The following is a 25,701-nucleotide window of genomic DNA, read 5'->3' as shown; positions in this document are numbered from 1 at the left end:
AGAGATATATGATAAGATTCTGTCTGCAGCCACTACTAGGGGGAGCTCCCTGTATACAGAGAAACATGATACGATTCTGTCTGCAGTCACCACTAGGGGGAGCTCCCTGTATAGAGAGATACATGATAAGATCCTGTCTGCAGCCACCACTAGGGGAAGCTCCCTGTATACAGAGATACATGATACGATTCTGTCTGCAGCCACCACTAGGGGGAGCTCCAATATAAAGAGATACATGATAAGATTCCGTCTGCAGCCACCACTAGGTGGAGCTTCGTATATAAAGAGATACATGATAAGATTCTGCCTGCAGCCACCACTAGGGGAGCTCCCTGTATACAGAGATATATGATAAGATTCTGTCTGCAGCACCACTAGGGGGAGCTCCCTGTATACAGAGATACATGATAAGATCCTGTCTGCAGTCACCACTAGGGGGAGCTCCCTGTATACAGAGATATATGATAAGATTCTGTCTGCAGCCACCACTAGGGGAAGCTCCCTGTATACAGAGATACATGATACGATTCTGTCTGCAGCCACCACTAGGGGGAGCTCCAATATAAAGAGATACATGATAAGATTCCGTCTGCAGCCACCACTAGGTGGAGCTTCGTATATAAAGAGATACATGATAAGATTCTGCCTGCAGCCACCACTAGGGGAGCTCCCTGTATACAGAGATATATGATAAGATTCTGTCTGCAGCCACCACTAGGGGGAGCTCCCTGTATACAGAGATACATGATACGATTCTGTCTGCAGCCACCACTAGGGGGAGCTCCAATATAAAGAGATACATGATAAGATTCCGTCTGCAGCCACCACTAGGTGGAGCTTCGTATATAAAGAGATACATGATAAGATTCCGCCTGCAGCCACCACTAGGGGAGCTCCCTGTATACAGAGATATATGATAAGATTCTGTCTGCAGCCACCACTAGGGGAGCTCCCTGTATACAGAGATACATGATAAGATCCTGTCTGCAGCCACCACTAGGGGGAGCTCCCTGTATACAGTGATACATGATAAGATCCTGTCTGCAGCCACCACTAGGGGGAGCTCCCTGTATACAGAGATACATGATAAGATCCTGTCTGCAGCCACCACTAGGGGGAGCTCCATGTATACAGAGATACATGATAAGATCCTGTCTGCAGACACCACTAGGGGGAGCTCCATGTATACAGAGATACATGATAAGATCCTGTCTGCAGCCACCACTAGGGGGAGCTCCCTGTATACAGAGATACATGATAAGATCCTGTATGTAGCAACCACTAGGGGAGCTCCATGTATACAGAGATACATGATAAGATCCTGTCTGCAGACACCACTAGGGGGAGCTCCATGTATACAGAGACACATGATAAGATCCTGTCTGCAGCCACCACTAGGGGGCGCTCCCTGTTTACAGAGATACATGATAAGATCCTGTCTGTAGCCACCACTAGGGGAGCTCCCTGTATATAGAGATACATGATAAGATTCTGTCTGCAGTCACCACTAGGGGAAGCTCCCTGTATACAGAGATACATCATAAGATTCTGTCTGCAGCTATCACTAGGGGGAGCTCCCTGTATACAGAGATACATGATAAGATCCTGTCTGTAGCCACCACTAGGGGAAGCTCCCTGTATACAGAGATACATGATAAGATTCTGTCTGCAGCTATCACTAGGGGGAGCTCCCTGTATACAGAGATACATGATAAGATCCTGTCTGTAGCCACCACTAGGGGAGCTCCCTGTATATAGAGAAACATGATACGATTCTGTCTGCAGCCACCACTAGGGGGAGCTCCCTGTATAAAGAGATACATGATAAGATTCTGTCTGCAGTCACCACTAGGGGAGCTCCCTGTATACAGAGATACATGATAAGATTCTGTCTGCAGTCACCACTAGGGGGAGCTCCCTATATACAGAGATACATGATAAGATTCTGTCTGCAGCTATCACTAGGGGGAGCTCCCTGTATACAGAGATACATGATAAGATGCTGTTTGTATCCACCACTAGGGGGAGCTCCCTGTATACAGAGATATATGATAAGATTCTGTCTGCAGCCACCACTAGGGGAAGCTCCCTGTATACAGAGATACATGATACGATTCTGTCTGCAGCCACCACTAGGTGGAGCTCCCTGTATACAGAGATATATGATAAGATTCTGTCTGCAGCCACTACTAGGGGGAGCTCCCTGTATAGAGAGATACATGATAAGATCCTGTCTGCAGCCACCACTAGGGGAAGCTCCCTGTATACAGAGATACATGATACGATTCTGTCTGCAGCCACCACTAGGGGGAGCTCCAATATAAAGAGATACATGATAAGATTCCGTCTGCAGCCACCACTAGGTGGAGCTTCGTATATAAAGAGATACATGATAAGATTCTGCCTGCAGCCACCACTAGGGGAGCTCCCTGTATACAGAGATATATGATAAGATTCTGTCTGCAGCCACCACTATGGGGAGCTCCCTGTATACAGAGATACATGATAAGATCCTGTCTGCAGTCACCACTAGGGGGAGCTCCCTGTATACAGAGATATATGATAAGATTCTGTCTGCAGCCACCACTAGGGGAAGCTCCATGTATACAGAGATACATGATAAGATTCTGTCTGCAGCCATCACTAGGGGGAGCTCCCTGTTTACAGGGATACATGATACGATTCTGTCTGCAGCCACCACTAGGGGGAGCTTCGTATATAAAGAGATACATGATAAGATTCTGTCTGCAGTCACCACTAGGGGGAGCTTCGTATATAAAGAGATACATGATAAGATTCCGTCTGCAGCCACCACTAGGTGGAGCTTCGTATATAAAGAGATACATGATAAGATTCTGTCTGCAGTCACCACTAGGGGGAGCTTCCTGTATATAGAGATACATGATAAGATCCTGTCTGCAGCCACCACTAGGGGGAGCTCCCTGTATACAGAGATACATGATAAGATTCTGTCTACAGCCACCACTAGGGGGAGCTCCCTGTATACAGAGATACATGATAAGATCCTGTCTGCAGCCACCACTAGGGGGAGCTCCCTGTATACAGAGATACATGATAAGATCCTGTCTGCAGCCACCACTAGGGGGAGCTCCCTGTATACAGAGAAACATGATACGATTCTGTCTGCAGCCACCAATAGGGGGAGCTCCCTGTATACAGAGATACATGATAAGATTCTGTCTGCAGCCACCACTAGGGGGAGCTCCCTGTATACAGAGATACATGATAAGATTCTGTCTGCAGTCACCACTAGGGGGAGCTCCCTGTATACAGTGATACATGATAAGATCCTGTCTGCAGCCACCACTAGGGGGAGCTCCCTGTATACAGAGATACATGATAAGATGCTGTTTGTATCCACCACTAGGGGGAGCTCCCTGTATACAGAGATATATGATACGATTCTGTCTGCAGCCACCACTAGGTGTAGCTCCCTGTATACAGAGATATATGATACGATTCTGTCTGCAGCCACCACTAGGGGGAGCTCCCAATATAAAGAGATACATGATAAGATTCTGCCTGCAGCCACCACTAGGGGAGCTCCCTGTATACAGAGATATATGATAAGATTCTGTCTGCAGCCACCACTAGGGGGAGCTCCCTGTATACAGAGATACATGATAAGATCCTGTTTGCAGTTACCACTAGGGGGAGCTCCCTGTATACAGAGATACATGATAAGATTCTGTCTGCAGCCACCACTAGGGGGAGCTCCCTGTATACAGAGATACATGATAAGATTCTGTCTGCAGCCACCACTAGGGGGAGCTCCCTGTATACAGAGATACATGATAAGATTCTGTCTGCAGCCACCACTAGGGGGAGCTCCCTGTATACAGAGATATATGATAAGATTCTGTCTGCAGCCACCACTAGGGGGAGCTCCCTGTATACAGAGATACATGATAAGATCCTGTTTGCAGTTACCACTAGGGGGAGCTCCCTGTATACAGAGATATATGATAAGATTCTCTCTGCAGGTGAAAAATTATTTTTGGGAAAGAGGAGATGCCAACTAATAGTGATCACCAAAATGATCAAGAAATAAATAAATAGATAGTGATCAATAGCAATATCAATCTATGAAAATATGTCAATTTATTAAATACAAATGTTTCCTGACACATATACATGTAGTAACAAACTAACAAACATATAAAACACCATAAAATAGTGGAAAAACACCACTGTCTAAGGAGCCAGCTGATACATTATAATAGAATCACGTATATAATGATACAACAAATACTATATATGATAATTCAATGAATGAAGAAATACAGAGCGCACAGGCTCAGTGCAATATCTGTGATGGTCAATGATGCCGAGACCCTGCAATGCACTAGTTAAATAACAGGGTAAATGTGTAAAGGCAAGTGAAGCACATAAAAGGCTGAAAAGGCAGAGTATGGCAAAAAGCAGTACCTGTTTCCCCACACTGAATGGTGCCCCCACAAGGATAAAAGTACGATCCTAATGGATAACCAAATAGGTCCCTACAGCTAACATAAGCTAATGACCACAGCGGAACCTAAAGCACTAAATAAGGGGATGATACCAGAAAGTGAGAGCCTGTGCTGAAAAAAATATAATAAGAACAGCTGGCGCCGCGGAGCCCAACGCGTGTCGCCACTCACGGTGGCTTCATCAGGGGCATATGCAAGAAACATTCTAATGTCAGTTGATATAACAGCCAGTTAATAAGATAATTGTGGAATTTACCATGAGGACAGCTGTGGAAGATTTATGGTGGAAAATTCTCTCTGCAGTCACCACTAGGGGAAGCTCCCTGTATACAGAGATACAAGATAAGATTCTGTCTGCAGCCACCACTAGGGGGAGCTCCCTGTATACAGAGATACAAGATAAGATTCTCTCTGCAGTCACCACTAGGGGGAGCTCCCTGTATACAGAGATACATGATAAGATTCTCTCTGCAGTCACCACTAGGGGAAGCTCCCTGTATACAGAGATACATGATAAGATTCTGTCTGCAGCCACCACTAGGGGGAGCTCCCTGTATACAGAGATACATGATAAGATTCTGTCTGCAGTCACCACTAGGGGGAGCTCCCTGTATACAGAGATACATGATAAGATTCTGTCTGCAGTCACCACTAGGGGGAGCTCCCTGTATACAGAGATACATGATAAGATTCTGTCTGCAGTCACCACTAGGGGGAGCTCCCTGTATATAGAGAAACATGATAAGATCCTGTCTGTAGTCACCACTAGGTGGAGCTCCCTGTATACAGAGATACATGATAAGATTCTGTCTGCAGCCACCACTAGGGGGAGCTCCCTGTATACATGGATACATGATAAGATTCTGTCTGCAACCACCAATAGGGGGAGCTCCCTGTATACAGAGATACATGATAAGATTCTGTCTGCAGTCACCACTAGGGGGAGCTCCCTGTATACAGAGATACATGATAAGATTCTGTCTGCAGTCACCACTAGGGGGAGCTCCCTGTATACAGAGATACATGATAAGATCCTGTCTGCAGCCACCACTAGGGGGCGCTCCCTGTATACAGAGATACATGATAAAATTCTGTCTGCAGCCACTACTAGGGGGAGCTCCCTGTATACAGAGAGATACATGATAAGATTCTGTCTGCAGCCACCACTAGGGGGAGTTTCCTGTATACAGAGATACATGATAAGATTCTGTCTGCAGTCACCACTAGGGGGAGCTCCCTGTATACAGAGATACATGATAAGATTCTGTCTGCAGTCACCACTAGGGGGAGCTCCCTGTATACAGAGATACATGATAAGATCCTGTCTGCAGCCACCACTAGGGGGCGCTCCCTGTATACAGAGATACATGATAAGATTCTGTCTGCAGCCACCACTAGGGGGAGTTTCCTGTATACAGAGATACATGATAAGATCCTGTCTGCAGCTACCACTAGGGGGAGCTCCCTGTATATAGAGATACATGATAAGATCCTGTCTGCAGCCACCACTAGGGGGAGCTCCCTGTATACAGAGAGATACATGATAAGATTCTGTCTGCAGCCACCACTAGGGGGAGTTTCCTGTATACAGAGATACATGATAAGATCCTGTCTGCAGCTACCACTAGGGGGAGCTCCCTGTATATAGAGATACATGATAAGATCCTGTCTGCAGCCACCACTAGGGGGAGCTCCCTGTATATAGAGATACATGATAAGATCCTGTCTGCAGCCACCACTAGGGGGAGCTCCCTGTATACAGAGATACATGATAAGATCCTGTCTGCAGCTACCACTAGGGGGAGCTCCCTGTATATAGAGATACATGATAAGATCCTGTCTGCAGCCACCACTAGGGGGAGCTCCCTGTATATAGAGATACATGATAAGATCCTGTCTGCAGCTACCACTAGGGGGAGCTCCCTGTATATAGAGATACATGATAAGATCCTGTCTGCAGCCACCACTAGGGGGAGCTCCCTGTACACAGAGATACATGATAAGATTCTGTCTGCAGCCACCACTAGGGGGAGCTCCCTGTATACAGAGATACATGATAAGATTCTCTCTGAAGCCACCACTAGGGGGAGCTCCCTGTATACAGATATACATGATAAGATCCTGTCTGCAGCCACCACTAGGGGGAGCTCCCTGTATACAGAGATATATGATAAGATCCTGTCTGCAGTTACCACTAGGGGGAGCTCCCTGTATACAGAGATACAAGATAAGATCCTGTCTGCAGCCATCACTAGGGGGAGCTCCCTGTATATAGATAAATGGAGCTGATATTAATACCCATGTTATATGTTATATCTGTTATATCTGTGGGCAGTGAGCGCCCCTTGTGGTTTGTGCACCAGCAATAATTCTGTCCTGTATGAGGGAGTCACGGTCCTCAGAAAGGAATGGGGACGGATTTCTTTTACACGAGCTATACGGTGACATTGGGGACTTGTCCCCCATAATGAACATAGCAGCACTGACCCTGTTAGTGGTACGGCGCCTGAGAAAACACTTAATTTGAATGTAAATTCGGTGTCTTCGGTGGACCCTTGGTGTGGCCAGCAGTTTGCTGCACCTTTACACCCCCTCATTTTGTATGTTGGGGATCGTCCCCGCTTCAGACTCGACACCTCTTGCTTCCTAAAGTGAGCAGTGTTGGAGCACACGTGTGCGTGCATGCGGCCAGGCTCAGGCGGTGTCCTGGTGGTGGCTGATGGGTGCGCACATGTATGAGTCCAGGCAGGACTCGCTCCAGCACGCTAATACTTCCCATCAGAAGCCGGAGAAATCTCCAAAATGCGGTATTTTTGCATTCTCCCTATTGAAGCTCCTTTAAGCTCAAACAGGTGGATTCCTGCGGAGGATGAGGGGAGCGTGCAGAGAGGGTGGTGTGATGTTCATCGCCTGGTCACTGGGAAGATGTTCTGCGGGAATTCCCAGCGTGCAGCGGCTCGGTGCAGCTATCTTTTAGGAAAACACATGACTTCTGTGATTCACTGGCGTTCATCATTAGCTGCTGGCTCCTCATTGAAGCACATGCTGATAATGATTGCTGCAGACATGAAGCCCCCCATGTTCCCACATTTACTACTGGTCATTACTTGGGCAGCTGCAGGTGAGAACCACGTGCCGTATGTATAAGACATATGTATCAGGTGCAGTATTACTGTGTATTCTGAGTGTGAGCTCACTGGACAAAGCCTCTACTTCTCGCCATCGTCACATGTGGGACACTGTCATAAGTGTTAGGTGCTATGGGGAAAACCGTGGTCACAGGGGAAGAATGGTAGTTTCAGTGTTTGTTTCTTAATTACTGTGACATGACATTTAATTAAATGATGTGATAACACATATCAATGCTCATCATGCATTGATCCAAAGGATAACGATATACACACAAAACATAGGACTGTACATGACAGTGTGACATATCTACTGAACATGGGTGGGACCATTGAATACAAGTATGCTATATGAACCCTCGCTACACTACAAGTGACTCGCTTTACGTGTAAAATATTTATTTATGTAAACATTTTTTGTCAGATTAGGATAAGGTTATATGTCAGGGAACTGCCATGGGGTCTATTACTACCCCGTGACTCTAATCATCCAAATATTATACAAATAGTTTATAGTATTATGACATACTGTATTTAGAGTGTCTTAGGTTATAATTTCACCCTGGTCAGGACTTTCTTCTCCTTGTTTCTCTTTACATTCTTTGTCTTTCTCCCATATACTGTATCCTGTATTATAGTCCACAGCACAATATGATAATAGATAATTATATTAGTGTGCATTACGTGAAGTATGGAGGTTTTTTATAACTATCATTGCAGAGTTTCAGATAAGTTATGTTTTTAAAAGATTAAAAGAAAAACACATGTGACGTGACCCTCTGCATGCTGCGCAGAGCCCACCCTGCCTATGCCACAGTTTCATCCTATATTAATATGATCGGTCATCGCACTTTGTAGAACATTCACATATTTTGTAGGGGAAAGTGAAAAAAGAAAGAAAAGGTAATTTTTTGTGCTTTTGTATCATTACATCATTGTCAGAATTACTTAGATACACAAATGTGTCATTTTACAAGTGTTATCTTCAGTTGGCAAATATCAGATTTATAAAATGTGTCTGGGTCCTAAATGGGGGTCTCAAAATATAATAAAATAGAAAGTAAAAACAATCAGTAAGGAAGGTGTGCCAATGGGGCATGGTCTCGCATTCTGTGATCATTTATGGGAAATGACTCATAAATTACTTGAAATCACTGACACAGACATTATTTAATAAGGGATTTCCAATTCATACTGAAACAGAAAATCACAGATCATCATTTCCCACAGACTGCTTCCAAGATGGTGCACCCCACGTTCCTGCCTATATGTGTATTTATTGCTTGTGCCGCTGTAGGTGAGGACTGCTTGCTTTATATAGTCTTATATATATGATACTTCTTCTACTTATATGTCAGATGTGGGATTACTGTGGTCACCGAGGCTGAGATCACTGAGTAACTGTTTATGATCTCATTTTGCTGCAATCATTTACCCAATGGACTTTTGGTCGGAATGGGGAAACATAATTACAATGGTATTGTAGGTCTGGCAGAGAACACAATATGGGTATGTACATTGTTGTGTAACAATGGCTTCTGTACATGGGTTGTGTTGGGTCCCAGTGATTTGGGTGCGATGTAAATATAAGCTCGCTGCAGTATATGTGACTTATCGTAAGTGCAAGAGATACTTTTCTATGTAGCTTTAGTTCCTAACACAAAGGTTAGTTTATATATTAGGGGACTGCCATGGGGTCCATAATCACCTCAACCTAATATGAACAAATAATTTTTATAATAATGACTTTGGTGAATGCTGATAGCTATAGTGCTCACCATTTTAAGATTATATTGGGTTCAGTTCTCTCTTTCCTTAAAGGGATTTTCCCTCGAGCAAATATTCTCTTTACATTTTTTGTCTTTATGTAATACAGCTGTATGATTATTAAATTAACAATGTAACATTACAGTCATTATGTGGATATTTTAGTGAATGATGCAACTTGTTGAATGTTCATGTTTAATGTATTAAATCAATAAATAATTCTATTTGTGGAAAATGGTGTACAGAGATTAAATATATATAATATATACCTTAGCTTGGGACCCTGATCCAATTATTAGGGCAACTGAGGTATCTAGGTACTAACTTACATATGGCATTAATATCTGCATTCACATTCTCTACTGCTATGTACAACTCTGCATAACAAGGAGGTGCTAGTATATAAATGTAATAATAAAGTAGGAGAATGGAGGCGCTCTACAGCTATTGTAGTACAATAAGTCTCAGCAAGGTCATTCTCCTCCACCCAAACTCTCATCACTTACCATCACAGTCCATCCAGGGACCTTGTACCATCTCGGATCTCACCGATCAGTCACTGATACTGAATATTAATAAATACCAAACCCAATCCATCCTATCATTGTCATCACGGGCTGTGTACGATACCAGTCTGATCAGCTGTTCAGTTCTGGTTCTGTTCATGCACGGTGCTTCTGGTGGAGTTCTGCTTCTCTTCATTAGCCGTGTTTCTGTCATAGCTCTGGTTCCGTCCACTGCTTATGGTGGAGATCTGGTTCTGTCTGTTGATTCTGCTGTAGCTCTGGTTCTGTAGATCTGGTTCTGTCCATTGTTTTTGTTGGAACTCTTGTTCTATCTAGCTGTATTTTAGTCCAGTATGCTTCTGATTGAGCTCTGGTTTTGTCCGTTGGTTCTGGTGGTGCTCTTTTTAAGTCTAGTATTCTTTTGATGGAGCTCTGGTTCTGGTTCTGTCCATTGGTTTTCGAGAGTTCTGTTTTAGTCCATACACTGTGCTTCTGGCAGAGCTCTATCCCTGTCCATTGGTTATGGTAGAGTATTGGTTCTGTCCATCAGTTCTGTTGGAGCTCTTGCTGTCTCACAACTCTGGTTCTGTCCATAGGTTATCTTGGAGCTCTGGTTCTGTCCATAGCTTGTCTTGGAGCTCTGGTTCTCTCCATAGGTTGTCTTGGAGCTCTGGTTCTGTTCATAAGTTGTCTTGGAGCTCGGGTTCTCTTCATAGGTTGTCTTGGAGCTCTGGTTCTGTCCATAGGTTGTCTTGGAGCTCTGGTTCTGTCCATTGGTTCTTCTGGAGCTCTGGTTCTGTCCATTGGTTCTTCTGGAGCTCTGGTTCTGTCCATAGGTTGTCTTGGAGCTCTGGTTCTGTACATTGGTTCTTCTGGAGCTCTGGTTCTGTCCATAGGTTATCTTGGAGCTCTGGTTCTGTCCATAGGTTCTTCTGGAGATCTGGTTCTGTCCATAGGTTATCTTGAGGCTCTGGTTCTGTCCATAAGTTCTTCTAGAGCTCTGGTTCTGTCCATAGGTTGTCTTGGAGCTCTGGTTCTGTCCATAGGTTGTCTTGGAGCTCTGGTTCTGTCCATAGGATGTCTTGGAGCTCTGGTTCTGTCCATAGGTTCTTCTGGAGCTCTGGCTCTGTCCATAGGTTATCTTGGAGCTCTGGTTCTGTCCATAGGTTGTCTTGGAGCTCTGGTTCTGTCCATCGGTTCTTCTGGAGCTCTGGTTCTGTCCATAGGTTGTCTTGGAGCTCTGGTTCTGTCCATAGGTTGTCTTGGAGCTCTGTTTCTGTCAATAGGTTGTCTTGAAGCTCTGGTTCTGTCCATCGGTTCTTCTGGAGCTCTGGTTCTGTTCATAGGTTGTCTTGGAGCTCTGGTTCTGTCTATAGGTTCTTTTGGAGCTCTGGTTCTGTCCATAGGTTGTCTTGGAGCTCTGGTTCTGTCTATAGGTTATTTTGGAGCTCTGGTTCTGTCCATAGGTTGTCTTGGAGCTCTAGTTCTGTCCATAGGTTCTTCTGGAGCTCGGGTTCTGTCCATATCTTGTCTTGGAGCTCTGGTTCTGTAGAGTGTTTCTAGCTGTTCTTCCTTCCAGTCTCAGGAGTCACTGATCATCACTCGGTGTCCGGTCTGCGGAGCTGCGACCTCTCTTCTGTGGAAAGTCCCGGACTTCACGTCTTATATACCGGCCGATCCACCCTGTGTAATAATGAAACAAGATCTCTGCAAACAACACAGAAATAGGAACCGCGGAGAACGTTCCGGAAGACGCAATAGTGAAAGAGAAACGTATCAAAAACATTCAGAAACTGCAACCCCCAGATATGTCATCACTGGTGTCCTGACACCCCGACAATGAGCAGCAGACACATGAGCAGCAGACACATCAGCTTCAGAGCTGCACTCACTATTCTGCTGTTACATCGTGTCTTATCCTCCAGTCACCTCCAGAGCTGCACTCACTATTCTGCTGTTACATCATGTCTATCCTCCAGTCACCTGCAGAGCTGCAATCACTATTCTACTGTTACATCATGTCTTATCTTCCAGTCACCTCCAGAGCTGCAGCCACTATTCTGCTGTTATATCGTGTCTTATTCTCCAGTCACCTGCAGAGCTGCAGTCGCTATTCTGCTGTTACATCATGTCTTATCTTCCAGTCACCTCCAGAGCTGCAGTCACTATTCTGCTGTTACATTGTGTCTTATCCTCCAGTCAGCTCCAGAGCTGCAGTCACTATTCTGCTGTTACATCGTGTCTTATCCTCCAGTCACCTCCAGAGCTGCACTCACTATTCTGCTGTTACATCGTGTCTTATCCTCCAGTCACCTCCAGAGCTGCACTCACTATTCTGCTGTTACATCATGTCTTATCCTCCAGTCACCTGCAGAGCTGCAATCACTATTCTGCTGTTACATCAGGTCTTATCTTCCAGTCACCTCCAGAGCTGCAGTCACTATTCTGCTGTTACATCGTGTCTTATTCTCCAGTCACCTGCAGAGCTGCAGTCACTATTCTGCTGTTACATCATGTCTTATCTTCCAGTCACCTCCAGAGCTGCAGTCACTATTCTGCTGTTACATTGTGTCTTATCCTCCAGTCACCTCCAGAGCTGCAGTCACTATTCTGCTGTTACATCGTGTCTTATCCTCCAGTCACCTCCAGAGCTGCACTCACTATTCTGCTGTTACATCGTGTCTTATCCTCCAGTCACCTCCAGAGCTGCACTTACTGTTCTGCTGTTACATCAATTCTTATCCTCCAGTCACCTCCAGAGCTGCACTCACTATTCTGCTGTTAAATCATGTCTTATCCTCCAGTCACCTCCAGAGCTGCACTCACTATTCTGTTGTTACATCGTGTCTCATCCTCCAGTCACCACCAGAGCTGCACTCACTATTCTGCTGTTACATCATGTCTTATCCTCCAGTCACCTCCAGAGCTGCAGTCACTATTCTGCTATTAAATTGTGTTATCCTCCAGTCACCTCCAGAACTGCAGTCACTATTCTGATATTACATCGTGTCTTTTCCTCCAGTCACTTCCAGAGCTGCAATCACTATTCTGCTGTTACATCATGTCTTATCCTCCAGTCACCTCTAGAGCTGCACTCACTATTCTGCTATTAAATTGTGTTATCCTCCAGTCACCTCCAGAGCTGCAGTCACTATTCTGATATTACATCATGTCTTATCCTCCAGAGCAGCAGTCACAATTCTGCTGTTACATCGTGTCTTATCCTCCAGTCACCTCCAGAGCTGCAGCCACTATTCTTCTGTTACATCCTGTCTTATCCTACAGTCACCTCCAGAGCTGCAGTCACTATTCTGCTGTTACATCATGTCTTATCCTCCAGTCACCTCCAGAGCTGCACTCACTATTCTGCTGTTACATTATGTCTGATCCTCCAGTCACCTCCAGAGCTGCAGTCACTATTCTGCTGTTACATCAGGTCTTATCCTCTAGTCACCTCCAGAGCTGCAGGAACTATTTTGCTGTTACATCAGGTCTTATCCTCCAGTCACCTCCAGAGCTGCAGTCACTATTCTGCTGTTACTTCAAGTCTGATCCTCCAGACACCTCCAGAGCTGCTGTCACTATTCTGTTGTTACTTTGTCTTATCCTCTAGTCACCTCCAGAGCTGCAGCCACTATTCTTCTGTTACATCCTGTCTTATCATCCAGTCACCTCCAGAGCTGCAGTCACTATTCTGCTGTTACATTATGTCTGATCCTCCAGTCACCTCCAGAGCTGCAGTCACTGTTCTGCTGTTACATCATGTCTTATCCTCCAGTCACCTCCAGAGCTGCACTCACTATTCTGCTGTTACATTATGTCTGATCCTCCAGTCACCTCCAGAGCTGCAGTCACTCTTCTGCTGTTACATCATGTCTAATCCTCCAGTCACCTCCAGAGCTACAGCCACTATTCCTGCTTCGTTGAACTCTCCTGTTGTATAACAATATAACTGAGTGATCCGCTGTGATCACCACATGATGGAGATCTGGACTTCGCACAATCGTCTACATTGCACTGGCTGCCCCTACATCTCCTCCCTCATTACAGTGCACCGCCCCCTACATCTCCTCCCTCATTACAATGCACCGCCCCCTACATCTCCTCCCTCATTACAGTGCACCGCCCCCTACATCTCCTCCCTCATTACAGTGCACCGCCCCCTATATCTCCTCCCTCATTACAGTGCGGCGCCCCCTACATCTCCTCCCTCATTACAGTGAAGCGCCCCCTACATCTCCTCCCTCATTACAGTGCAGCGCCCCCTACATCTCCTCCCTCATTACAGTGAAGCGCCCCCTACATCTCCTCCCTCATTACAGTGAAGCGCCCCCTACATCTCCTCCCTCATTACAGTGCACCGCCCCCTACATCTCCTCCCTCATTACAGTGCGGCGCCCCGACATCTCCTCCCTCATTACAGTGCGGCGCCCCCTACATCTCCTCCCTCATTACAGTGCGGCGCCCCCTACATCTCCTCCCTCATTACAGTGCGGCGCCCCCTACATCTCCTCCCTCATTACAGTGCTGCGCCCCGACATCTCCTCCCTCATTACAGTGCGGCGCCCCCTACATCTCCTCCCTCATTACAGTGCAGTGCCCCCTACATCTCCTCCCTCATTACACTGCAGCGCCCCCTACATCTCCTCCCTCATTACAGTTCGGTGCCCCTTACATCTCCTCCCTCATTACAGTGAAGCGCCCCCTACATCTCCTCCCTCATTACAGTGCACCGCCCCCTACATCTCCTTCCTCATTACAGTGCTGCACCCCCTACATCTCCTCCCTCATTACAGTGCGGCGCCCCCTACATCTCCTCCCTCATTACAGTGCACCGCCCCCTACATCTCCTCCCTCATTACAGTGCACCGCCCCCTACATCTCCTTCCTCATTACAGTGCTGCACCCCCTACATCTCCTCCCTCATTACAATGCACCGCCCCCTACATCTCCTCCCTCATTACAGTGCACCGCCCCCTACATCTCCTCCCTCATTACAGTGCACCGCCCCCTATATCTCCTCCCTCATTACAGTGCGGCGCCCCCTACATCTCCTCCCTCATTACAGTGAAGCGCCCCCTACATCTCCTCCCTCATTACAGTGCAGCGCCCCCTACATCTCCTCCCTCATTACAGTGAAGCGCCCCCTACATCTCCTCCCTCATTACAGTGAAGCGCCCCCTACATCTCCTCCCTCATTACAGTGCACCGCCCCCTACATCTCCTCCCTCATTACAGTGCGGCGCCCCGACATCTCCTCCCTCATTACAGTGCGGCGCCCCCTACATCTCCTCCCTCATTACAGTGCGGCGCCCCCTACATCTCCTCCCTCATTACAGTGCGGCGCCCCCTACATCTCCTCCCTCATTACAGTGCTGCGCCCCGACATCTCCTCCCTCATTACAGTGCGGCGCCCCCTACATCTCCTCCCTCATTACAGTGCAGTGCCCCCTACATCTCCTCCCTCATTACACTGCAGCGCCCCCTACATCTCCTCCCTCATTACAGTTCGGTGCCCCTTACATCTCCTCCCTCATTACAGTGAAGCGCCCCCTACATCTCCTCCCTCATTACAGTGCACCGCCCCCTACATCTCCTTCCTCATTACAGTGCTGCACCCCCTACATCTCCTCCCTCATTACAGTGCGGCGCCCCCTACATCTCCTCCCTCATTACAGTGCACCGCCCCCTACATCTCCTCCCTCATTACAGTGCACCGCCCCCTACATCTCCTTCCTCATTACAGTGCTGCACCCCCTACATCTCCTCCCTCATTACAGTGCGGCGCCCCCTACATCTCCTCCCTCATTACAGTGCACCGCCCCCTATATCTCCTCCCCCATTACAGTGCGGCGCCCCCTACATCTCCTCCCTCATTACAGTGCGGCGCCCCCTACATCTCCTCCCTGTTTATTACATACCTATTCTCTATGCTCCGCAAGCGACTTTCCTCTAGCATCCGCACTGATCCGCACCTCACACAACGCTTCTCCTGAGCTGCACCTATTCTCTGGAATGCTCTACCCCAAGAAATTAGGATGAAACACAATTTACACAGTTTAAGGCGCTCCCTAAAAACACATGTGTTTAGGGCGGCCTATCATGTTTCCTAATCAAAGTCCTTTTAGATTCTTATAGCCCATTCATTATTTCTCCACCAAACTCCACCGCACCCAAAAAATAATGGCCGGTGACTACAAATAATGGCCGGTGACTACAGATACTGGCTGGTGACTACAGATACTGGCTGGTGACTACAAATACTGTCCGGTGACTACAAATACTGGCCGGTGACTACAGATACTGGCTGGTGACTACAGATACTGGCGGTGACTACAAATACTGGCCGGTGACTGCAGATACTGGCTACTGACTACAGATACTGGCTGGTGACTAAAGATACTGGCCGGTGACTACAGATGTGGACCGATGACTACAGACACTCGCCGGTGACTACAGATACTGGCTGGTGACTACAGATACTGGCCGGTGACTACAGATACTGGCTGGTGACTACAGATATTGGCTGGTGACTACAGATACTGGCTGGTGACTACAAATACTGGCCAGTGACTACAAATACTGGTTGGTGACTACAGATATTGACTGGTGACTACACATACTGGCTGGTGACTACAAATACTGGCCGGTGACTTCAGATACTGGCTGGTGACTACAAATACTGGCCGGTGACTACAGATACTGGCTGGTGACTACAGATACTGGCCGGTGACTTCAGATACTGGCTGGTGACTACAAATACTGGCCGGTGACTACAGATACTGGCCGGTGACTACAGATACTGGCCGGTGACTACAAATACTGGTTGGTGACTACAGATACTGGCTGGTGACTACACATACTGGCTGGTGACTACAAATACTGGCCGGTGACTTCAGATACTGGCTGGTGACTACAAATACTGGCCGGTGACTACAGATACTGGCTGGTGACTACAGATACTGGCTGGTGACTACACATACTGGCTGGTGACTACACATACTGGTTGGTAACTACACATACTGGCCGGTGACTACAAATACTGGCTGGTGACTACAGATACTGGCTGGTGACTACAAATACTGGTCGGTGACTACACATAATGGCCGGTGACTACAGATACTGGCTGGTGACTACACATACTGGCCGGTGACTACAGATACTGGCTGGTGACTACACATACTGGCTGGTGACTACAGACACTGGCTGGTGACTACAAATACTGGCTGGTGACTACAGATACTGGCTGGTGACTACAGATAGTGGCTTGTGACTACAAATAATGGCCGGTGACTACAAATAATGGCAGGTGACTACAGATAGTGGCCGGTGACAACAGATACTGGTCGGTGACTACAAATAGTGGCTGGTGACTACAGATACTGGCTGGTGACTGCAAATACTGGCTGGTGACTACAAATACTGGCTGGTGACTACAGATACTGGCTGCTGACTACAGATACTGGATGGTGACTACAGATACTGGCTGGTGACTACAAATACTGGCTGGTGACTACAGATTCTGGCCGGTGACTGCAGATACTGGCCGGTGACTACAGATACTGGCTGGTGACTACAGATACTGGCCGGTGACTGCAGAAACTGGCCGGTGACTGCAGATACTGGCCGGTGACTACAGATACTGGCTGGTGACTACAGATAGTGGCCGCTGACTACAAATATTAGCCGGTGACTACAGATACTGGCTACTGACTACAGATACTGGCTGCTGACTACAGATAGTGGATGGTGACTACAGATACTGGCCGGTGACTACAGATACTGGTTGGTGACTACAGATACTGGCCAGTGACTACAAATACTGGTTGGTGACTACAGATACTGGCCGGTGACTACAGATACTGGCTGGTGACTACAAATACTGGCCGGTGACTACACATACTGGCCGGTGACTACAAGTACTGGCCGGTGACTACAGATACTGGCTGGTGACTACAAATACTGGCCGGTGACTACACATACTGGCCGGTGACTACAAGTACTGGCCGGTGACTACACATACTGGCCGGTGACTACAAATACTGGTTGGTGACTACACATACTGGCCGGTGACTACAAATACTGGCCGGTGACTACACATACTGGCTGGTGACTACACATACTGGCTGGTGACTACAGATACTAGCTGGTGACTACAGATAGTGGCTTGTGACTACAAATAATGGCCGGTGACTACTAATAATGGCAGGTGACTACAGATACTGGTCGGTGACTACAATTAGTTACATAGTTACATAGTTTATAGGGCCGAAAAAAGACAAGCGTCCATCCAGTTCAGCCTATTTCTTGTGTACTGCAGCTATTCCGCAGCGTTGATCCAGGGGAAGGCAAAAAAAAACATGCGGTATAGGCCAATTTACATCATTGAGGAAAAATTCACTTCCCGACACCAATCTGGCAGTCAGATTAAATCCCTGGATTAATTAACTATCACTAAGCATAAGATGTAATTTTATTGTTCTCCAGAAAGGCGTCCAGGCCTCTCTTGAACTCATTAAGTGAGTTGGACATCACCACTTCCTCTCCCAGAGAGTTCCAGAGTCTCACGGCTCTGACCGTAAAGAATCCCCTTCTATGCTGGTGCAGGAACCTCCTTTCCTCCAGACGCATAGTGTGCCCCCTCGTCTTTGTCACCATCCTTGGTATAAACAGGTCATGGGAGAGATCTCTGTACTGCCCCCTGATGTATTTATACATGTTTATGAGGTCTCCCCTAAACCTTCTCTTTTCCAACGTAAATAGGCCTAATTTTGACAACCTCTCTGGGTATTCTAGTCCCTCCATTCGCTTTAGTGGCTGATGACTACAAATACTGGCCGGTGACTACAGATACTGGCTGGTGACTACAGATACTGGCTGGTGACTACAGATACTGGCTGGTAACTACAGACACTGGCCGGTGACTACAGATACTGGCCAGTGACTACAGATACGGGCTGGTGACTACAGATACTGGCTTGTGACTACAGATACTGGCTGGTGACTACAGATACTGGCCGGTGACTACTGATATTGGCTGGTGACTACAGATACTGGCTGGTAACTACAGATACTGGCCGGTGACTACAGATACTGACTGGTGACTACAGATACTGGCTGGTAACTACAGACACTGGCCGGTGACTACAGATACTGACTGGTGACTACAGATACTGGCTGGTAACTACAGACACTGGCCGGTGACTACAGATACTGGCCAGTGACTACAGATACTGGCTGGTGACTACAGATACTGACTGGTAACTACAGACACTGGCCGGTGACTACAGATACTGGCCAGTGACTACAGATACTGGCTGGTGACTACAGATACTGGCTGGTAACTACAGACACTGGCCGGTGACTACAGATACTGGCCAGTGACTACAGATACTGGCTGGTGACTACAGATACTGGCTGGTGACTGCAGATACTGGCTGGTAACTACAGACACTGGCCGGTGACTACAGATACGGGCTGGTGACTACAGATACTGGCTTGTGACTACAGATACTGGCTGGTGACTACAGATACTGGCCGGTCACTACTGATATTGGCTGGTGACTACAGATACGGGCTGGTGACTACAGATACTGGCTGGTAACTACAGATACTGGCTGGTAACTACAGACACTGGCCGGTGACTACTGATATTGGCTGGTGACTACAGATACTGGCCGGTGACTACAGATACGGGCCAGTGACTACAGATACTGGCTGGTGACTACAGATACTGGCCGGTGACTACAGATACGGGCTGGTGACTACAGATACTGGCCGGTGACTACAGATACTGGCTGGTGACTACAGATACTGGCCGGTGACTACAGATGCTGGCTGGTGACTACAGATACTGGCTTGTGACTACAGATACTGGCTGGTGACTACAGATACTGGCCGGTGACTACTGATACTGGCCGGTGACTACTGATATTGGCTGGTGACTACAGATACTGGCCGGTGACTACAGAAACTGGCTGGTGACTACAGATACTGGCTGGTGACTACAGATACTGGCCGGTGACTACTGATACTGGCCGGTGACTACTGATATTGGCTGGTGACTACAGATACTGGCCGGTGACTACAGAAACTGGCTGGTGACTACAGATACTGGCCGGTGACTACAGATACTGGCTGGTGACTAGAGATACTGGCCGGTGACTACAGATACTGTCTGGTGACTACAGATACTGGCCGGTGACAGCTAATATTGTCTGGTGACTACAGATACTGACCGGTGACTACAAATACTGGCTGGTGACTACAGATACTGGCCGGTGACTACAGATACTGGCTGGTGACTACAGATACTGGCCGGTGACTACAGATACTGGCTGGTGACTACAGATACTGGCCGGTGACTACAGATACTGGCTGGTGACTACAGATACTGGCCGGTGACTACAGATACTGGCTGGTGACTACAGATACTGGCCGGTGACTACAGATACTGGCTGGTGACTACAGATACTGGCCGGTGACTACAGATACTGGCTGGTGACTACAGATACTGGCCGGTGACTACAGATACTGGCTGGTGACTACAGATACTGGCCAGTGACTACAGATACTGGCTGATGACTACAGATACTGGCCGGTGACTACAGATACTGGCTGGTGGTGACTACAGATACTGGCCGGTGACTACAGATACTGGCTGGTGACTACAGATACTGGCCGGTGACTACAGATACTGGCTGGTGACTACAGATACTGGCTAGTGACTACAGATACGGGCTGGTGACTGCACATACTGGCTTGTGACTACAGATACTGGCCGGTGACTACAGATACTGGCTGGTGACTGCACATACTGGCCAGTGACTACAGATACTGGCTGGTGACTACAGATACTGGCCGGTGACTACAGATACTGGATGGTGACTACAGATACTGGCCAGTGACTACAGATACTGGCTGATGACTACAGATACTGGCTGATGACTACAGATACTGGCTGATGACTACATATACTGGCCGGTGACTACAGATACTGGCCAGTGACTACAGATACTGGCTGATGACTACAGATACTGGCCGGTGACTGCAGATACTGGCTGGTGACTACAGATACTGGCCGGTGACTGCAGATACTGGCCGGTGACTACAGATACTGGCTGGTGACTACAGATACTGGCCGGTGACTACAGAAACTGGCTGGTGACTACAGATACTGGCCGGTGACTACAGATACTGGCTGGTGACTATAGATACTGGCCGGTGACTACAGATACTGGCTGGTGACTACAGATACTGGCCGGTGACAACTAATATTGGCTGGTGACTACAGATACTGACCGGTGACTACAAATACTGGCTGGTGACTACAGATACTGGCCGGTGACTACAGATACTGGCTGGTGACTACAGATACTGGCCGGTGACTACAGATACGGGCTGGTGACTACAGATACTGGCCGGTGACTACAGATACTGGCTGGTGACTACAGATACTGGCCGGTGACTACAGATGCTGGCTGGTGACTACAGATACTGGCTTGTGACTACAGATACTGGCTGGTGACTACAGATACTGGCCGGTGACTACAAATACTGGCCGGTGACTACTGATACTGGCCGGTGACTACTGATATTGGCTGGTGACTACAGATACTGGCCGGTGACTACAGAAACTGGCTGGTGACTACAGATACTGGCCGGTGACTACAGATACTGGCTGGTGACTACAGATACTGGCCGGTGACTACAGATACTGTCTGGTGACTACAGATACTGGCCGGTGACAACTAATATTGTCTGGTGACTACAGATACTGACCGGTGACTACAAATACTGGCTGGTGACTACAGATACTGGCCGGTGACTACAGATACTGGCTGGTGACTACAGATACTGGCCGGTGACTACAGATACTGGCTGGTGACTACAGATACTGGCCGGTGATTACAGATACTGGCTGGTGACTACAGATACTGGCCGGTGACTACAGATACTGGCTGGTGACTACAGATACTGGCCGGTGACTACAGATACTGGCTGGTGACTACAGATACTGGCCGGTGACTACAGATACTGGCTGGTGACTACAGATACTGGCCGCTGACTACAGATACTGGCTGGTGACTACAGATACTGGCTAGTGACTACAGATACGGGCTGGTGACTGCACATACTGGCTTGTGACTACAGATACTGGCCGGTGACTACAGATACTGGCTGGTGACTGCACATACTGGCCAGTGACTACAGATACTGGCTGGTGACTACAGATACTGGCCGGTGACTACAGATACTGGATGGTGACTACAGATACTGGCCGGTGACTACAGATACTGGCTGATGACTACAGATACTGGCTGATGACTACATATACTGGCCGGTGACTACAGATACTGGCCAGTGACTACAGATACTGGCTGATGACTACAGATACTGGCCGGTGACTGCAGATACTGGCTGGTGACTACAGATACTGGCCGGTGACTGCAGATACTGGCCGGTGACTACAGATACTGGCTGGTGACTACAGATACTGGCCGGTGACTACAGAAACTGGCTGGTGACTACAGATACTGGCCGGTGACTACAGATACTGGCTGGTGACTACAGATACTGGCCAGTGACTACAGATACTGTCTGGTGACTACAGATACTGGCCGGTGACAACTAATATTGGCTGGTGACTACAGATACTGACCGGTGACTACAGATACTGGCCGGTGACTACAGATACTGGCTGGTGACTACAGATACTGGCCGGTGACTACAGATACTGGCTGGTGACTACAGATACTGGCCGGTGACTACAGATACTGGCTGGTGACTACAGATACTGGCCGGTGACTACAGATACTGGCTGGTGACTACAGATACTGGCCGGTGACTACAGATATTGGCTGGTGACTACAGATACTGGCCGGTGACTACAGATACTGGCTGGTGACTACAGATACTGGCCGGTGACTACAGATACTGGCTGGTGACTACAGATACTGGCCAGTGACTACAGATACTGGCTGATGACTACAGATACTGGCCGGTGACTACAGATACTGGCTGGTGGTGACTACAGATACTGGCCGGTGACTACAGATACTGGCTGGTGACTACAGATACTGGCCGGTGACTACAGATACTGGCTGGTGACTACAGATACTGGCTATTGACTACAGATACGGGCTGGTGACTGCACATACTGGCTTGTGACTACAGATACTGGCCGGTGACTACAGATACTGTCTGGTGACTGCACATACTGGCCAGTGACTACAGATACTGGCTGATGACTACAGATACTGGCTTGTGACTACAGATACTGGCCGGTGACTACAGATACTGGCTGGTGACTACAGATACTTACCGGTGACTACAGATACTGGCTGGTGACTACAGATACTGGCCGGTGACTACAGATACTGGATGGTGACTACAGATACTGGCCAGTGACTACAGATACTGGCTGATGACTACAGATACTGGCTGGTGACTACAGATACTGGCCGGTAATGAGCCCTTGCAGCCTTTATCTATCCCATTCCCTCAGGATGGCTGGACCACCATTGTAAATAAGCCCCTGTACTTTGTGTCACCCCCACCTCATTGTAGATTGTCAGCTCTTACGAGCAGGGGCACAAGTGTTTCTGATTTTATTATTGTATTATCTTTAGCTGTTTCTCATGCCTGTTGTATATGAACCTCTGTATTGTAAAGCGCTGCGGAATATGTTGGTGCTATATAAAGATTATTATTTACTTACAAAGGCTAACCCCCCCCCCCCCTCCTGACCTTGTCCTGTTGTTACAGCTGAGGGATCGTTACAATGTATCAGTCTGGAGTGCTCAGTGAAGTAGAACTTCCCATACTGATACATTGTAACAGCTCCTCTGCAGTGTAGCAGGATGGGTCAGGAAAGTCACCTGCTCAGTAAAGCTTTGTGCCCATATCAGTAAATATCAACTCAAGTATCAACATCCAGGATTATACAAATAATATAAAAAACATAAATTCAAAAGTCAACATAAAGATAATAGCGTATTTCTCCTGGCCTAATGGATCATTAAGATTAAATGCAGTGTCGTCACACATACTGATTTCCATCCATGGCCAGGACTGTGCTTGGTCCTTTGCCTTTTAGTAGATGGTTGATGTTTTCCTTTGGTTGGTTCCATACTGATTTCCATTCATGGCCAGGACTGTGCTTGGTCCTTGGCCTTTTAGTAGATGGTTAATGATTTCCTTTGGTTGGTTCCATACTGATTTCCATCCATGGCCAGGACTGTGCTTGGTCCTTTGTCTTTTAGTAGATGGTTGATGATTTCCTTTGGTTGGCTCCATACTGATTGCCATTCATGGCCAGGACTGTGCTTGGTCCTTGGCCTTTTAGTAGATGGTTGATGATTTCCTTTGGTTGGTTCCATACTGATTTCCATCCATGGCCAGGACTGTGCTTGGTTCTTTGCCTTTTAGTAGATTTCCTTTGGTTTGTTCCATACTGATTTCCATCCATGGCCAGGACTGTGCTTGGTCCTTTGCCTTTTAGTAGATGGTTGATGATTTCCTTTGGTTGGTTCCATACTGATTTCCATCCATGGCCAGGACTGTGCTTGGTTCTTTGCCTTTTAGTAGATTTCCTTTGGTTGGTTCCATACTGATTTCCATCCATGGCCAGGACTGTGCTTGGTTCTTTGCCTTTTAGTAGATTTCCTTTGGTTGGTTCCATACTGATTTCCATCCATGGCCAGGACTGTGCTTGGTCCTTTGCCTTTTAGTAGATGGTTGATGATTTCCTTTGGTTGGTTCCATACTGATTTCCATCCATGGCCAGGACTGTGCTTGGTCCTTGGCCTTTTAGTAGATGGTTGATGTTTTCCTTTGGTTGGCTCCATACTGATTTCCATTCATGGCCAGGACTGTGCTTGGTCCTTGGCCTTTTAGTAGATGGTTGATGATTTCCTTTGGTTGGTTCCATACTGATTTCCATCCATGGCCAGGACTGTGCTTGGTTCTTTGCCTTTTAGTAGATTTCCTTTGGTTTGTTCCATACTTAATAGCTGTCTACAAATATGTCAAGGGCTGTCACATTGTAGAAGGATCATCTTTATTCTCATTTGCACAAGGAAAGACTAGAAGCAATGGGATGAAACTAAATGGAAGGAGACACAGATTAGATATTAGAAAAAACTTTTTGACAGTTAGGGTGATTAATGAGTGGAACAGGCTGCCACGAGAGGTGGTGAGTTCCCCTTCAATGGACGTCTTCAAACAGAGGCTGGACAGACATCTGTCTGAGATGATCTAGTGAATCCTGCTTTGAGCAGGGGGTTGGACCAGATGACCCAGGAGGTCCCTTCCAACTCTACCATTCTATGATTCTATGATTCTATGATACTGATTTCCATCCATGGACAGGACTGTGCTTGGTCCTTTGCCTTTTAGTAGATGGTTGATGATTTCCTTTGGTTGGTTCCATACTGATTTCCATCCATGGACAGGACTGTGCTTGATCCTTTGCCTTTTAGTAGATGGTTGATGATTTCCTTTGGTTGGTTCCATACTGATTTCTATCCATGGGCAGGATAGCCCTGAGCTTCTTTGCCTTTACACCCCCCTTTCTGGTAGCGGAGCAGGCAGCTGCTACACTTAGGTTGGTTCCATACTGGTTCTCCCTCCGTAGGCTTGTACTCTTTCTGCCTTGTACGTCCCATTCAAGTAGAAGTTCAGGCTTTTACATTTGTGTTGATTTTCTTTCTCAACTGTTTGCTAACAATGCAGGGATGATTAAAGGGCTTTGTCCATACTGGTCTGCACTCAAAGAATAGATTGCCCAAAGCTTTTGTACCTAGTATA

The 25,701-nt window shown here is 47.3% G+C and overlaps 1 protein-coding gene across 1 annotated transcript in view; it reads right to left on the bottom strand.

The window, feature by feature from the left end:
• LOC141168572 (uncharacterized) overlaps positions 1-24,023 on the bottom strand; it is a 91,542-nt gene extending 67,519 nt beyond the window's left edge. Inside the window, exons 1-2 of the mRNA XM_073655064.1 lie at positions 23,943-24,023; positions 9,892-11,167 (exon numbers count right to left, since the gene is read on the bottom strand). Coding sequence (XP_073511165.1) covers positions 10,412-11,167; positions 23,943-24,023 — 837 coding nt within the window. The 3' untranslated portion in view covers positions 9,892-10,411. The remainder of the gene's footprint in view (positions 1-9,891; positions 11,168-23,942) is intronic.
• Positions 24,024-25,701: the final 1,678 nt, after the last annotated feature.

This window comes from Phyllobates terribilis, unplaced genomic scaffold (assembly GCF_046119375.1).
Source record: "Phyllobates terribilis strain yellow unplaced genomic scaffold, ASM4611937v1 Scaffold_1__5_contigs__length_1240528914, whole genome shotgun sequence".
Taxonomy (NCBI): domain Eukaryota; kingdom Metazoa; phylum Chordata; class Amphibia; order Anura; family Dendrobatidae; genus Phyllobates; species Phyllobates terribilis.
The sequence above is the reverse complement of the archived record's forward strand: the minus strand, read 5'-3'. Positions and strand labels throughout refer to the sequence as shown.